General features: G+C 38.6%; 2 protein-coding genes across 2 annotated transcripts; one reads left to right on the plus strand and one right to left on the minus strand.

Annotated features, from left to right (window-relative positions):
* Positions 1-860: 860 nt before the first annotated feature.
* gphra (golgi pH regulator A) lies at positions 861-8753 on the plus strand. Its single transcript, XM_084908505.1, has 14 exons — positions 861-1117; positions 2390-2449; positions 2567-2670; positions 2754-2860; positions 2944-3045; positions 3244-3364; positions 4545-4625; positions 4715-4824; positions 5012-5100; positions 6149-6241; positions 6390-6485; positions 6926-7015; positions 7107-7172; positions 7566-8753. Exons 1-14 carry the CDS (start codon positions 1076-1078, stop codon positions 7770-7772), a joined length of 1368 nt encoding a protein of 455 aa, XP_084764631.1. The 5' UTR covers positions 861-1075; the 3' UTR covers positions 7773-8753.
* An 838-nt stretch (positions 8754-9591) lies between these two features.
* pdzk1 (PDZ domain containing 1) lies at positions 9592-13564 on the minus strand. Its single transcript, XM_084908507.1, has 7 exons — positions 13358-13564; positions 13030-13243; positions 11915-12247; positions 11634-11830; positions 11329-11553; positions 10922-11245; positions 9592-10207 (listed from the first exon to the last, which is right to left on the minus strand). The coding sequence occupies exons 1-7, from the start codon at positions 13562-13564 to the stop codon at positions 10154-10156; spliced, it is 1554 nt and encodes a 517-aa protein (XP_084764633.1). The 3' UTR covers positions 9592-10153.
* Between the last annotated feature and the right edge of the window lie 1533 nt (positions 13565-15097).

Consider the following 15097-nt stretch of genomic DNA (forward strand, 5'->3'; position numbering starts at 1 on the left):
ACGCCCTCTGGAGGGACTTTGTGTGCATTTCTGGTTTCACAAAGCCTGCAATCAACCATGGACTGCAGGACGCAGCTGACAAGTGTTTCATTTTGATGTCAAATACACATTATAATAAATTTCAAGTTTGAGTAAAAAACATATTCATTTAACGCTTTCATTGGAACTTTGGGTAAAACCTCATAGGGTGACGTCAGAAAACATAACTATTTTTCAAACTACTCTAAGGCTGAGACGAGTGAATGAAGTAATACTTATATAAATACTAAATACATAAATCTTATTCATTAAACTGCTTCCTTTAGGGGTCTCCAGTGTCCTCCATCTCACCCTATCCCGAAGATCCTCCTGTGTCGCATCCCTCTGCATGTCCTCCTTCGTAACTTCTATTGACTTCTCGGAGATCTTCTTCGTCTCTCGCCTGTCAACTCCATCTACAGTTAGTATACTTTTCCCAGTATTTCCACTATCCCTCCACTGCACACGTCCAACCCAAAACCATCCCAGTCTTGCCTCTCTAAATTTGTCCCCAGGTATTAAAAAGTGAATGAATGATTAAATAAATGATATTTATAAATAATTCACACTTTATTTGAAGATTAAAACAATTTAACGCTATGGTTGAATACAGTTTTTATTAACTTTATTGAAGTAAAGAAAAGTAAGAAGTGCGTTTTTGTTGCGCTTATTTTTTTTTACGCCTACGTTTTTACATATGGAAAAAACAACAATTGTCAAATAAATTACATTTCTGATAAATGTAAATAATATAGCCACGTTCACGGTTTGCTACAAAATGAAAACCATATTTTATGGCAAAATTTATTTTTTGTTTTTGACGTCATAACTGTGAGACGGAAGTGTATTTGCAGGAGTCATCTCGGTGACGTCCCTTCGCGGGCAGTTGCTTTAAGATGACAGTTTAATAACAGTTGCTCCAAATATGCGCTTCTTAACGACATAACGAATAATTTGCATTCAGATCGGAGAGTTTCTATCATGTCAGCGTGAACGGAAGCTGTGCTCGACCCAGTTACACATGCTCAGTTAGTTTTCGACGCACTAAACTGTCATCATGTCGTTTCTAGTGGACTCAGTCATTATGTTCACCTCACAGGTAATGCTGAGCTGGAAGAGTCGACTGGTTGTAACTCGTGTTTAACTTCGTACACACGGACATGCAGTGACAGGTCTAAGCTTTGACTCTCAAGTGTATCCTCCCAATATCACACCGAAAACGCCTTTTGAAGACTGTTAGCTTGGTGCTAGTTTACAGATGTTACAGACCTTGCTAAATATCGAGTTGTGGTTGTAAATAACTTCATTTAACAGAAGAATAACAACAACAAGTTGTTGTCTTACCTAAGCACAGGCGCCTTTACTAAAATGTAAGCTTTGAGAGTACAATTTGAGAATGTTTACATCCCTTGAGTACTTTAATGTGTATTTGCTCTACATGGTGATTTTAACAAAAGAACATTCAGGCTGTTTCCTAGTGAATTGCGAGGATAGACATACAGTAGGTTTGCTGTGCAGGAGAACTTGTGGATTATGTAGTTTCACAAACTACAAGTAGGTTTAGCTGAGTTTCGTCAGCTTCACACTTGTGAATGTTGGATTTCCTTGTTGCAAAATGAATGCTTGTTTTGTAAGGTGGGTGGAACCCCATGATCGATGTTGTGCCAAAAACTGATTTCCAATGTTTCCATGTGTTCTTTAAGTGCAATGTCTTTACTTATATTTGTAAATTGACTTTATAGAAACTTTAAAAATTACCAGTTTTTCAAGTATCTTCATAACTCTGTGTTATTGTACCTACATTATAACCAAGCCGGTCCCTTTTGGACACTTGAAATATGTTTACAGAACTATTGTTATATATGTTGTAATTTCTGCTGTCCTCTTGGTCAGATTACTCTTTTTTTTAAGTGTTTTTTTTCTTACTTGATAAATAAAGGATTTATAAAAGTCACTGCCAAAACCTGATTTTGGCTTGTGACAGGAATGTTGAGGCTCAGGATGACTTGGCATATAAAAACAGTTTTTGGCAGACGATCACTTTTTGGCACAACACCTGATTGCAAATAGGTGATAAGCATTTTTGGTGCAGGGCTGCAAATTGGGAAAGAGAACTGGAACCGCTATTGATCCCAGTGATCCCACAGCTTACTGGACATTTTCATAGCCAGTAAGCTGTGATAATGTGAGAATTAGCTAGTGAACGGGCACCTATACCAGAAACCTGAAGCTGAAGACATGCTTTCGTATTTAACTTAAGCGCATATTTATTCGAACAAATCCATCAAAACTATCTCTAGCTCTGATAAACTGAAATTTGATGGTATGCACTTCTTTGTCCTCCACATACCTCCCACTCTATTCCACACAGGTTCTGTTCTTTGGTTTCGGCTGGTTGTTCTTTATGCGGCAGCTGTTCAAAGACTATGAGGTACAGTGTCTTTACTTACAAATTATCACCAGGATGGATAATAATAAATCTAATAAGAAAAATGTAAGCGTTTAAGTTGCGTTGTAATTAATTAAATGTGTTTTTGTTTGTGTGCAGGTGCGGCACTATGTTGTCCAGGTGGTTTTCTCTGTCACCTTTGCTTTTTCATGCACGATGTTTGAGCTCATTATCTTTGAGATTCTGGGTGCCTTAAGCAGCAGGTTGGTGTATTTTCTGTGAGATTTTAGTGTGTTTTGTTGCTTACAGTCAATGAAAGACGCGAGCCTTTATGTGTTTGAAACAGTTCCAGGTATTTCCACTGGAAGCTGAATCTCTACGTGATTCTGCTGGTTCTAATCTTTGTGGTGCCTTTCTACATTGGTTATTTTGTTGTCAGCAACATCCGCCTATGTAAGTTCGCCACTTTTGCCCACTAAAAAAATCTGATTTTATCACTTAAAGTTTTCTAAACTGTTTGACATCTCTCGGAGCAGTGCAGAGACAGCGGCTTCTTTTTGCCTGTATGGTGTGGTTTACCTTCATGTATTTCTTCTGGAAGTTGGGAGATCCATTCCCCATCTTGAGCCCGAAACATGGTGAGTGCACATAGCTCACTTTATTTTCCACCAGTCACTTTTATGTTCTCACACTGCATAGAGTATTTCAAACATTATAATTTTTTTTAAATACAGAGGTCCCATCTCTAATATTGTACTTTGGAAAGAGTGTTGAAGGGCAAGCGAAGAGTTGTGATGCTTCAGTCTGATGCTTTGTGGGGGGGGGGGTTGTGTTAGGGATTTTATCCATTGAGCAGCTAATCAGTCGTGTTGGTGTGATCGGAGTCACTCTCATGGCTCTGCTGTCTGGGTTTGGTGCCGTCAACTGTCCCTACACCTACATGTCCTACTTCCTCAGGTAAGCTCCACTGTGTATTCTGACATCACTTTCAGCTATGCTATGTGAAACAGAAAGTATATTTTTAGCAGGGCTTAAAATTAGGTAAATACAACCTCTGTTAAACAACAGCATATGATACATTACACAGTGTCATGATTTATTTAACAAAGATGGATGAATCCAGAAGCAGCGTTTGAAAAACTAAGCCCACCCTTACTGCTTCCATAGGAATTAAGAGGGAAAGTAACAGCCAGGTGCTGATAATCAAATGCATTTGATTAAGCGATCATCAGCAGATCAGTTTGCCGGTCTGGAGCATTCAGGTGTTTATTAAAACAGTGCCAAGGAGGAAAGATATCTGCAGTGATCTTACAGAAACAACTGTCACTGCCTGTCAATCTGGGAAGGGTTATATAACTGTCATTTACAGCAAGAAACATTATTCATAAATGGAAGACATTTAAGACAGCTGCTAATCGTTCCAGAAGTAAACATCCCAACAAAGTCACCTCAAGGTCAGACCGTGCGATGCTCAGAGAAACTAAAAACACCAAGAGCTATAGCTCAGATTCTACTGAAGAATTGTGGTTGGTTTGGAGGGTTTTCAGAAAGCCTCTTTGCTCTAAAAGGAACTTGGCAGCATGAGTTTGGTTTGTATGTGAAGAAACCACAAGACATCTTTGGAGTGGAGATGTTTGGTCATATTGAACAGCGTCATGTGTAGCAGAAACTAAACAGAGCATATTAGCACAAACGCCTCATACTCATACTCAGCATAGGAGACCCACTCCCCATCTATCAGTCTCACAAATGTGTGGGATTGATAAACTGGGAAACGGTTAACTGAGGTTGTTGCTGTTAAAATGGTTTCACAAGCTGTTGCATCATGGTGTATACTTAGTTTTTCACACTGCTTCTATGGTTTTGTCTTAGTTTTGTGAAATAGTGACACAGTGTAACATGTCACATCATGGTTTGTTCTTAAATAATTTTAGAGCCTGCTAGCCAGATGACTTTATTATTACAATATCCTGATAATTGAAAGAGGCTGTACATTCTTTTTACCATGACTGTAATCATGCATTATATTAATCTGAGTCTCACTGATTATCATACTCACTTTTATCTTTTTTTCATGGCAGAACTCAAACAAAGGATGACACTGCCTTTATGCTTTGTGCTTTTGTTGCGTTCATAGAAATGTAACAGACAGTGACATCCTTGCTCTGGAGAGACGGCTGCTTCAGACTATGGACATGATTGTAAGCAAAAAGAAAAGGTAAGAAAAGACTTTTTGTTTTTTCTTAAACTACAAAAACATATTTGTGTCGCACTTCATAGATTTTTTTTTTAAAACTATTTTTAAAGAATTGCTATGACCCGGAGGCAGATGTACCAGCGTGGGGAAGACCAGAACAAACAGACAGGATTCTGGGGCATGATCAAGAGTGTCACCTCTACACAAACGGGCAGTGAAAGTATCCTTTATGCTTATAAGGAATAAAACTTGACACACGGGGTTGCCACAGCAGTTTTACGCGGTGCAACATGACGGGATTTGTGTCTTATTTGAAGCCTAATTTCTGTGATTTTTCAGCTGTTACTGAATATCTCCATTTTAAGTAGGCTTAAATATTTGTAGTCATCCTTGACTTCTTTCTCCAGACCTCTCTCTGGTCCAGCAGGAGGTTGACGCTCTTGAGGAGTTGAGTCGGCAGCTTTTTCTTGAGACTGTAGACCTCCAAGCCACTAAGGTAACAAGTGTGCATGTGTGATCACACGCACACTTTGCTGTGGAATTTGGAGACCATCTCTAATTTATTTTATATATTTTTAAAATTCCTCATCTATAACAAGTTGAACATCCCATCTCAGTTGTGATTTCTGTTCTTTTGATTAGAACCCAACCGATTTATCAGTGGGCCACTAGTATGATCTGATACTAGCTATTTGCTGGTGTATCTGTATTGGCACTTGCAACAGCTGATTGACTGACTATACAAGAGAGGAGAAACACCCTTCAATCTTGCTACAACTGTTGATGCTGCATAGTTTGCCCACCAGAGGGCACTCTCCAACCACTCTGGTGGGAACATGCATATTGGGAACTGATCTGGGCAGAGTTGGGCAAAACTTGAGCAAGTAAATTAATAACTACCCATAACAAATGGAGTCAGTGAGTCTGCCAATGTATTGGAATATCTTATTTTTTACATCAGCAAATATCTGTCTGAAATATTAGCTGGACTCTTGCTGAAACCAGGTCCAGTATTCAGGTCCCTTTTCACTCTTGCTTATTCTTCAGTAAGTATCAAGTAAAGAATTCAGGTCATGTTATGACTTAATAGCTGTTCAGCTTTCATCATCATTACTCTGTTAAGCTTAGTTATTGATCTGTAACATATCAGGCTCCATATAACATATGCACTAGCATGAGTCACTAGCATGAGTCCCTAGCATGATGTGAACCATTTACATTGCCTGTCCACCATATAGAGGATTACACCACTACTCCTTGTAAAATGCTGATTCTAAAATGTTAATAACGTGGCAAGTGTGGTTGTTATTTTTGTGATTTAAGCAGGTAAGGTTTAGTCTGAAGCACAAAGCGACATGCATGCTTGTGTTTTCCATAGAAACCATTGTTTAATTGAATGTTTTGATTAAATCCAAGAGGACTCTGACACCATAACAGCACGTCCTGCCTTTATTGACATATTTATTTATACACACTACGCCCTTTTCTTGTATGTAGGGTAAATGATTTGCAAATTTTTTAACACCACCTTTCTTTATCTGCAGGAGCGAATTGAGTACTCAAAGACATTCCAGGGAAAATACTTTAACTTCCTTGGCTACTTCTTTTCCATCTACTGTGTGTGGAAAATCTTCATGGTGAGAATATTCACATAATGTACTCTGGCTTTGTTTTTGTTTTTTTTCCATTCATAATGACATACATAGTTTTGGTTACATAGTAAGTGTCACTGTGTATCTTTATTGCACTAGATGTAATAAAATGTTATTCTTCTTGTAATCATAGGCCACTATAAACATAGTGTTTGATAGAGTGGGAAAGACGGATCCAGTGACGAGGGGCATTGAAATTACGGTGAACTACCTGGGCATTCAGTTTGATGTGAGACACACACCCATGCACTCACAAACACAAAGCTGTTTCGATTAGTTCATAAGACTCGACCCAAACATAAACAATACTTGTCTTACCTTAATGTTTAAAAATGAAATCTTTTTTACTGAAATTTCATGTTATGGGGCCTTTTTTTGTTCTCCAGACACGTCTCCATAATTTAGCTGTGTAAATATGTCCCCATAACATGAGTAATACACAAGACCTGCAGCAATGTCATATGTCATGTAGACTTGTTTTCTGCAAGAACTCTGATCATGCTCATTATTTTTTTGAGTTCTCACAGTTCACAATTAAAGATCCTTGGAGTCACTTTTGAATTTAAATGAATAAATGGCTACAAAATAAAATCTTTTATTTGTTTTTGCCTACACTATTTCTCACGCCACTGTTTTTCTTATTGATTTTTTGTCTTTCTCACTTTTCAGGTCAAGTTTTGGTCCCAACACATTTCTTTCATCTTGGTGGGAATAATCATCGTCACGTCGATACGTGGCTTACTCATCACCCTCACCAAGGTAACGCTGTCACTTCATAAGGTCTTTTTAGGCAGTTCATCTTGATCCTCATGATCAGTTTAATGAAACATTTTCTGCTGCTTATTTATAGTTTTTCTACGCAATATCAAGCAGCAAGTCTTCCAATGTCATTGTGCTTGTCCTTGCTCAGATCATGGTGAGTGTGTCTGCCTTACGCCTATGTTTTTAAGAAAACCTGCAGCCTACAAATGACCGTGAATCTGAATCTTTGTTGTCATTGTAGCAATGAAACTGAGGTGCAATTCTCTCTGTGCAAAAAAGAAAAAAACCCACACAGTTCCTCAATAAAATGTAAAAATTAAATTAAAAATATATAGAAAAATATGTCTATAAACATCAAACACAATTGTTTCCATGTTGCACTAGCCTCCACTTGCCGGTGTTGATTTAAATACCAGCAATAACCTGTGGTTGTAAACATGAGACTGAGTTGTAAGATTGTAAACATTGCATAACAAGTTATACTGAATCAAATTGTCTGTAACTGTAATTTGGCAATCAGAAGTTTCTGTGCATCTCAATCCAATAGGGGATGTATTTCGTGTCATCTGTGCTGCTGATGCGTATGAGCATGCCATTGGAGTATCGCTCCATTGTGACAGAGGTTCTGGGAGAGCTGCAGTTCAACTTCTATCACCGCTGGTTTGATGTCATCTTCCTGGTCAGCGCTTTGTCCAGCATCCTCTTCCTTTATCTGGCCCACAAGCAGGCACCAGAAAAACACATGGCACTCTGATCTCCTGAAGTACATCACCTCTCTTTGGACTCGTGATGCATGGGCTAACTTTTAAATTTGGAATTTAGAGATATCCAAAATTACATTTTTTTTATATGTATATGTTGGACATATTTACCTGGACTGCCTTTTCCTGAATCAGGAATGGTGGATTTTGGGGAATAAGTTTTGGGGACCTTTTGAGGCGCAGAGAACAACTTTGAACTTGGACTCTCTTGAAATTAAAGTATTTACAGAACATTATTATTAGGTTTTTTGATTTTCTATTTGAAAATACAAACACTGTTTCATTTGTTTACTAAATTCTTTTCTTTCTTCATTGTCATGATTGGAGCTGACCTGGGGCCTGTTCACCATATGTCAGTGAACGTTTCAGCTGGATGAAATTGTAAATGGTTTGGTTTAAGGCCACATTTTTCACCATCTTGGATTATTTGACACAGCAGCATACTAAGACCACACCTACTCCTTTTACTTTATTGTAAATTACCATCCATCGATTATGCATATACCATATTCAGGGTCGCTGCAGGCTTTGCCAGCTGTCTTAGGTGAGAGGCAGAGTACATGCTGGACAGGCGGCCAGTCTATCTAAGGGCTAACGCATAGTGGCAAACAGCCATTTAGAACTATCAGTTAGCTGTCAGTACCTGGAGAAACCCACGCAACCAGGGAAATCATGCACACTCCACTCAGAAAGGCCTCGGTGACCTGGTGGATTTGACCTCGCTGTAAGGGAAAAGTGCTTACCGTTGCACCACTATTCTTTCTGTTAATTATAAATGACATAAAGATTAAATTTCAAACTGCAGATCACTGCACAACCCTGGCTGCATGGTACACTGATGATACCAGGAGCATTTAAAGTGGGGAGAATGATGTGTGATTGTCACGATCCTCGAGTGTACTCTGAGTCGTTGCTGTTAGGGAGATACCACTTTAGTTGGGAGGGAATAATAAATATAATGTATTACTACCACATATTTGCAAACCAAGGTGTGATTTCTTGTCCTTGCTTTTAAATAATTATGAAGAAAATATTTTTGAATATGCAATAACAAGAATATCCAGTGAGTTAACTTTACCTTTTAAAAATAAAAAACACTGATAGGATGTGCCAGTTTTTCAAAGAAAGAGAAGGCCACCTGCTATACTCTTGAAAATCAGCTGATAAATATTTTGGTGGACAGGCTGACTTTTCCAGCTGGGTTCAAGTCAGACCCAGCTGATCTTCTCTCGGTTGAATATATATATTTTATTAATTTCCCCCTTTTCACATTTGCTTTGAAAGTAGGTTAGCATTTACCCATTTGAATTCATTGTATTTTCCTTTTTTTGTTTCAGCTCCTTGGTGTGCAGCTTGCTTGATCAGAATATTTGAAAAGCTCATTAATCGGACAATGGACACATATATATTTGACATTTAAATATCTTTACCTTTTGGGTTTCTTTTTTCCTCATGTTTTAGTATAAAAGCACATTTGAAGGATTTAATTTCAGCAGTAGAAGGATTTTTTCATGATATATAATTTTAGATCCCTCACTTGTTTTTGCTGCTTTTATGCTCATCTACCAGAACCTCTTACTCCACTGGGGTCAGACTTTGTGGCCTCTCACTCCTCTAAACAGAGTGTGCACAAATCATTTTCTTTTATTGGTATACATCCACATTTAATAACCATGCGAGGCCAAAATCTTCTCGGATGACACAAGCTGCCTCCGTCCTTGGATCTTTCTTTTTTTCTTCCAAAGAAAAGATCAAAATGCCGCTTGTGATCCACATTCTGAAGTGGCTGTAAGTTTTGACAAATATGCCGTTTTTAGCTGCCAACAAAAAGATATTCATGAAGTTGGTCTTTTTTCAGATCACACCTTTGTTTATTCGTGTTTCAGAAACGTTTCATTTATTTATAAATCAGACAGCAAATTAAATTTTAAATATTTCGAACATTTATTAAAAGCAGGAGAAAAAAAGAATACATTAAAGGTTGCAGTGTTTACTGGCAGTATTAATATTGTGTTCATTCTCGGTGCTGTGCTAGTCATAGTAGGAAGGATATTACTCATCTCCGCAAACACACTCATCAAAAGGCAACTCAAAGGATCGTTGGGCAAACGTTCCTGAAATTTCTCGATATTCACAAAGATGTTTTTCTCAGCCATGTCATACAGTTGAAGCAGCTACTCTGCGATGATTCAGATTTTGACAGTAAGTTTGAAGTCTTCACTTCACGTTCTATTGTTTCTGTCAACGTAAAAAAATCTTTTGATATTAAGTCTTTGGGAGAAGCCAAGCTGACTGGTTAAAATAAACAGAAGAAAAAGAAACAGATCAACATCAAATTAGGCCAAATCAGGAGAGTGGTCCTTCAGATCGCTCCTCAGAATCTCTCATCAATGCTTTCTGTAGACGAAGATGATGACACGGATGAGTTCTAAATAAGAGAAAACACAGACGTTATTAAGGACAATGAGCTTTTTTCCTGTATGTTTTTAGTTCAGGGATGATTGAGAAAAGGCAATGAGAGGTATTTTATCAAGCAAATGAAAATACTATAACCAAGGCCAAAATTCTGCGGTTATAGTACGAGCAGATTTAATGTTTACTATGCTCCTGATCCTAGTTTGGTGTGTTAGCATGCAAACAGCAGCCACAGAGTACAGCTGACGATGATGGGAATGATGTTTTTTAAAGGCATTTGGTCATCATCAGTGTCAGATAAATGTTACAGTTCATTCTTTGTCTTGTCTTCCTTACAGCAGATGGCTGCCATTCCCCGAGCCTGGTTCTGCTAGGTGTTTCTTCCTGTTAAAAGGAAGTTCTTTTTTCTTCACATCTTTGCCAAATGCTTGCTCATAGGGGTTTGTTTGATTGTTGGGCTTTTCTCTGCATTATTGTAGAGTCTTTACCTTACAGTGCCTCAAGGCAACTGTTGTTTTTGTGCGATATAAATGAAACTGAATTGAATTCTGAGGAAAAGATGGATGTCTGAACAAGTTTCCTCTCATCCAGTCATCGAATTATTTACACCAAACCTTGTAAACCTCACCGTGGCACTAAAAGGAAACCCAGGGGCTCCTCAGAGTCAGTATGATTTATTCTCTGGGGACTATGAATGTTTTCGAAACAATTAGAAACTACTTCTCACCCTCTGTCTTTCTGGTTCAGTCGGGGTTGTAGGTCTTGCTTCCTCTTCCTCCAGTCTCTCCCTCTTGCTGGCTTCTGGAGTTTTTGCACTGTGGACTTGAGCGTAAGATGTTTCCCCCGAGGAGCTGGCGTGTGATAGGCACTCCTTGAGCAGCTTATCATAGACGCTCTTTTTAGCCACCAACATTTCCAGATAATTCCCACTGCCTTGGATAATCTTCACCACGTCATCATGATGGCTCTGCTCTACATTCACCCCGTTCACCTCAACCACAATGTCATCATCCTCCATGCCTACCTTGTCAGCTACTCCACCCTTCACCACCTGGAACACAGTGTGTCTTATCACTTATCAGTTCTGTTTAAAGTATCAATGGTCAAATTGTGGACATTATTTTTAAGCCTTACATTTTGAAGGTAATGGCCGCACACTCCCTGGATGCTATTTAGATGAAAGCCAAAGCCATCTGAGGTCTTCTCCAGTTTACACAGTTTAGGCCTGAGTTCCTCTTTCCTCTCTGCAGCAGGCGTGCTTGATCTTGTAGGAATGGGTAAGTTAACAGCTTCTGTGTAACTGGGTGGTGAGTTGGAATCATTCATCTCCTCCAAGAAAAGCCGAGGAGAAACTTTCCCCTGTGAATGATACAACATGATATAATTTAGACTACCTACAGGGATTACTTAACAGACAAGATGTTAGCGCCCTGGCTCACCAGCTTATACACTTGGTCTGTGTCTTTGTCCACTACTAGGAGGCAACATTTGTTGCCACTCTGCTTGATCCTGTCTACCACCTCCTCATGACGGCAGCTCTCCACATCTCTGCCATCCACAGCAACCAGCCTGTCCATTTCCTTCAGGCACGCTTTTTCTGCTGAACTGCCTCTCTCTATGTCCCTGATGAAGTGTCCTGCATGGAGTCATGGAGCACATTATTAAAATGCAGCCTTCTTTGGACAGTATAATCTACAAAATATAGTCATTATAATCATGCCTGCTTGATTGGGCTCCTCTCTAAGGGTGAAGCCGTATCCATCAGAGCCTTTGGTTATGTTGATGTTGCGTGGTTCTCGAGGGAGGTACTTTGTTGTGGCTAACCACGAGCTAATCTTTGCATGAGTCTTCTGATAGAACTTGTCTGTTTCCTCGTCGACCAGTAGAAACATGACATGGCTGCCTGCCTGTTTAATTTTGTCCACTGCTCCTTCGTGTGTGATGTTTTCTACGTTTTCCCCGTTGATCTCCACCAGACGGTCATTGAGTCTGACCCCTGCCCTTTCAGCTGTGCCTCCTGGGGTCACTTCTGTCATGAAAAGTCCACGCTTACCTAGACATGATGATAAAAAAAGGAATTTTTTTTAAACATAATTGAACAGTTTTCTTGATAGTTCTCTACAGACTAAAAAGAAAAAAGTCATCTCTTTTGAAGTTTAACCAAAATCCTAATTTTAATTTGTGATAGTATTTTTTTTGTATCTATTACTACTGAAATACCTTTCAAAGATAAGTGCACAGAAAACACTGCAACAAGTTAGATATAAAGTCCGGGTCTGAAAAGTGAAATCTTTGCAAAGGTCTTTAAATCTTCATGCTGGAAGGTGACTCCCAAAGCAAATCACATAAAAGTCTATAATGAATGAGCATGGTTGTCTAACTATTTCTGTGACTGGAATATAACAGACTGTTGTCCGTACCAGGGTGAATCCTCTTGCCTGAGGACAGCAAGGATAGGCTCATGCACAGCCTGAACTGGATAAGTGGAATAAAATAGATAGCTGGACAGAAGTCTGTAATGATACTTAAGCTCCCTTCAACACTATCGTGATTAGTTCTGGTTTTAGCCACTATTTTCAAGCCTTATTGACTACTATACATATGAGGCATTAGGAAATGCTCTATTAGCAAATAAATACGCTCTTAGCTGGAACTTATGAACCACTGTAAGTGTCATATAAATGGGTACTTCCAAAGTTAAGCCATTTGAGTTTAGCAAATCTAAACTTCCACTGTCCAGCGTCAAATGGCTTTTATTACTATAAATTGTCCTCCTATGGCGTTTTTTATTCTAACACTTACTCAGAATTGGGAGTCCCTGCATCCTCTCCTTACCTTCAACTGAGCGAATAGAAAACCCAAAGCTTGAGCTGGACTTAACCAAGTAGCAGAGTTTGGGTTTTGGACGATGTTTTTCCACTCCATTTGCAACTAGCTTGCTTCCAGGGTTGGAAAGGTTTACTCCCTGGGCTTTTGCTTGCTTGTAGGAGGATTCATCGAGAATGTGAAACGTGACAGATGTTCCACTGTTTTTCACCAGGTCCACCACCTGTCCAGGAAAAAAAGAAGAAGATCTAAGAAAAGATGCTTGTCACAGCAGAACTGGTCTAAGAGTTGTTATTGATTTGATTAATGCACTGTAGTATTTCTACATCCTGCTCACTTCAGAATGCGAACATTCATCGACAAATGTTCCATTGACCCGGAGGATGCGGTCTCCGTCTTTGATGCCAGCCAGCTCAGCTGGACCTCCCATTTCCAAGCAGCGGATCAGGTGACCCTCCTCGCCATTCTCCACCCTCAGATAGAAGCCAAATGTCTGTTTTGGTTTCTTGGATAGGGTAAACACCCGTGGCTTGTACCCAGCCATGTCCTAACAAAAAAGGTGAAAAGCACACACATGACAATCACAGTGGTAAAGTCATGACATTAAATACACCTGTCACTACTAATGCTTGACTTACAGGCATATCTTTTTTTTTAACACCTCCCGCCACCCTTCCTATTGTTACTGCCTCTGGTCTTTTAAATATAGAGGTAGAGTAGAAACTACTACTGGACCTTAAGGACCAGTAGGAGAGTCGCTTCAGATCAATAATCTTACAGTTAACCTTTCATGCTGGGTTTGCAACAGAAGTTAATGGTTAATAGCAAACATAGCTGACAGTGGTGATGACTCTCCATAAAAAAGCAGCTTGGACTTTGAATGAACAATAAGAACTTCTGCTGCAATTCTTGCTGGATTGTTATTCCCATACAGGAAGGTCTGTGTGTGCACATGTACTGGCTTATTTATTCAGCCAATAATGTAGCTTAATAAACAAAAAATGGCAAAAAAAAAAACAACGACTTTATTTAAGCAGGCAGGTTAGAATACTTTTTTTGTTTGTATTCCTTATACCTTTACATTTTGTTTTTACCTGTTCTAGATTTAAGTGTATAGAATTTATGTTTGCACTGAATGCAATCTTAAAGCGTCATCTTAAAGATCACATTGTTTATAGATCCGGTATCTAATTAATAAGAGCCCTGAGATTACAAATTTATTATATATCTCAATAATATCTTGTGTCAGTTTACTATAACACAAGCAACACAGCTCACCCTCAAGAAACACTCATCCTCAAGACAAGACAACATTTTCCATTATTCTTAAAATGAATTTATAAGATAGCATAGATCTAGTTTTGAATGTGACATTGAAAAATTTTAACTAACTACACGATCTCTGAAAAATGACATACAGCGTAGTTGAGTGTTTATAATATACTCACCAGCCTGTCTCTCCTGGCGTCTGAATCTCAAAGGAGAGCTCACCTGTTACTGTTTAGCTGTTATCTATGTATCTTTAACCTGTCTACCTCCTCCTTCCCGCCCCTTTTCCTTCCCCCTTCAGGGACTTTGACAGGCCAAAGGTTAGCCTAAAGGCTGAGTTATTTAACAGTTTCTAGGCTCACAAATATCTGCAGAGGCATTACAAGGTGGGCAGTCAGCTGTTTAGTGGTCAAAGGTACAAAATGCAGGTGGCAAAAAAACAATGTACAATCATTGCAGCACACACAGTTATTACAGCATTGTTATAATCAAGTTATAATCACTAACACAGTATTGTGAAATGACTACAAAAATGCTTAATTTAATTGCATAATTTAATTTTTACTTGAAAGAAAAAAAATGATGGGTACTTATTAAAACTTGACAAAGAATTGTATACGTATACATATATATATATATATATATATATATATATATATATATATATATATATATATATATATACGTATACATATATATATATATATATATACCACAGTATAGCGATTGCTTTAAAGTCTTTTTGTGCTGATTTTCATCTTGGCTTTATGCTGTCAACTTTGTGTTCATACCTAAATAAAAGAGAAAG

Source organism: Perissodus microlepis, chromosome 16 (assembly GCF_051167445.1).
Source record: "Perissodus microlepis isolate ML-2025 ecotype Zambia chromosome 16, ASM5116744v1, whole genome shotgun sequence".
Lineage (NCBI taxonomy): Eukaryota > Metazoa > Chordata > Actinopteri > Cichliformes > Cichlidae > Perissodus > Perissodus microlepis.